General features: G+C 60.0%; 1 protein-coding gene across 1 annotated transcript in view; it reads right to left on the bottom strand.

Annotated features, from left to right (window-relative positions):
• Positions 1-347, bottom strand: part of TMEM242 (transmembrane protein 242) — a 34,342-nt gene extending 33,995 nt beyond the window's left edge. Inside the window, exon 1 of the mRNA XM_019548626.1 lies at positions 309-347. Coding sequence (XP_019404171.1) covers positions 309-347 — 39 coding nt within the window. The remainder of the gene's footprint in view (positions 1-308) is intronic.
• Positions 348-792: the final 445 nt, after the last annotated feature.

Raw genomic sequence — 792 nt, 5'->3', positions numbered from 1 at the left:
GGCAGGAGCGCGGGGGCCGCGCGGGCCACAGCATACGGGTCACCTGTAGCCCTGGAGTGGGAAATCCCGCTGTCAGGGGGTTCCTACGCTTTCCCCCCGGGGCAGCGGGTGCTGGGGACCTGGGCTGGGGGTGCCAGTGATCCTGCCGAGACCGAGGCCGGGGCAGGTTCCTGGCTAGAGGGCCCAGCCCCATCGCTGTATTTGGGGTTAGGAAGGAATTTTACCCCCTGCTCAGATTGGTATGGACTGGGTTGCCTTTCTCTGTAGCCACGGGGACGGCCAGCTGCCTTGGGATCTTTTGAGTGTACATTGACAGCATTTCCTTGAAGCAGGATGTTGGCTGCCATGGTTAGACATGATCCGAGCAGAGTGCGGGCCTGGGGCAAATCAGCCTGTATGGGGCCAGCCACAAGGAAGCCAGCGGTGGATTCAGTGGGGGGCCAGGAGGTGCTGAGTGACCCACCATGAAGCTGACGGCAGCGCGGAGTCACTGCGGCCACTCCACCCAGCTCTGCCGGATCCCCCAAAGCAAGGGCCCCAGGGCAGTCACCCCGATTCCCCACACACACACAGGGATGGCCCTGGTCAGTTCCCCTGCTTTATCTGCAGGTGTTATGTCTGTGTTGTCTATGTGGAGTTTTGATTGTGGAGTGTACAGTATGGTTAGGATACAGGATAGAGATGATCCTGCCTCAAGCCGGGGCTTGGGATGGATGACCTCTGGAAGTCCCTTCCAACCTTCCTTCTCTATGATTCTCTGACTGATTCTGTGTCCAGGCCCAGCGTACAGGG

The sequence above is a fragment of the Crocodylus porosus genome, unplaced genomic scaffold, assembly GCF_001723895.1.
Source record: "Crocodylus porosus isolate Cpor-Errol unplaced genomic scaffold, CroPor_comp1, whole genome shotgun sequence".
In the NCBI taxonomy this organism is placed as follows: Eukaryota; Metazoa; Chordata; order Crocodylia; family Crocodylidae; genus Crocodylus; species Crocodylus porosus.
The sequence above is the reverse complement of the archived record's forward strand: the minus strand, read 5'-3'. Positions and strand labels throughout refer to the sequence as shown.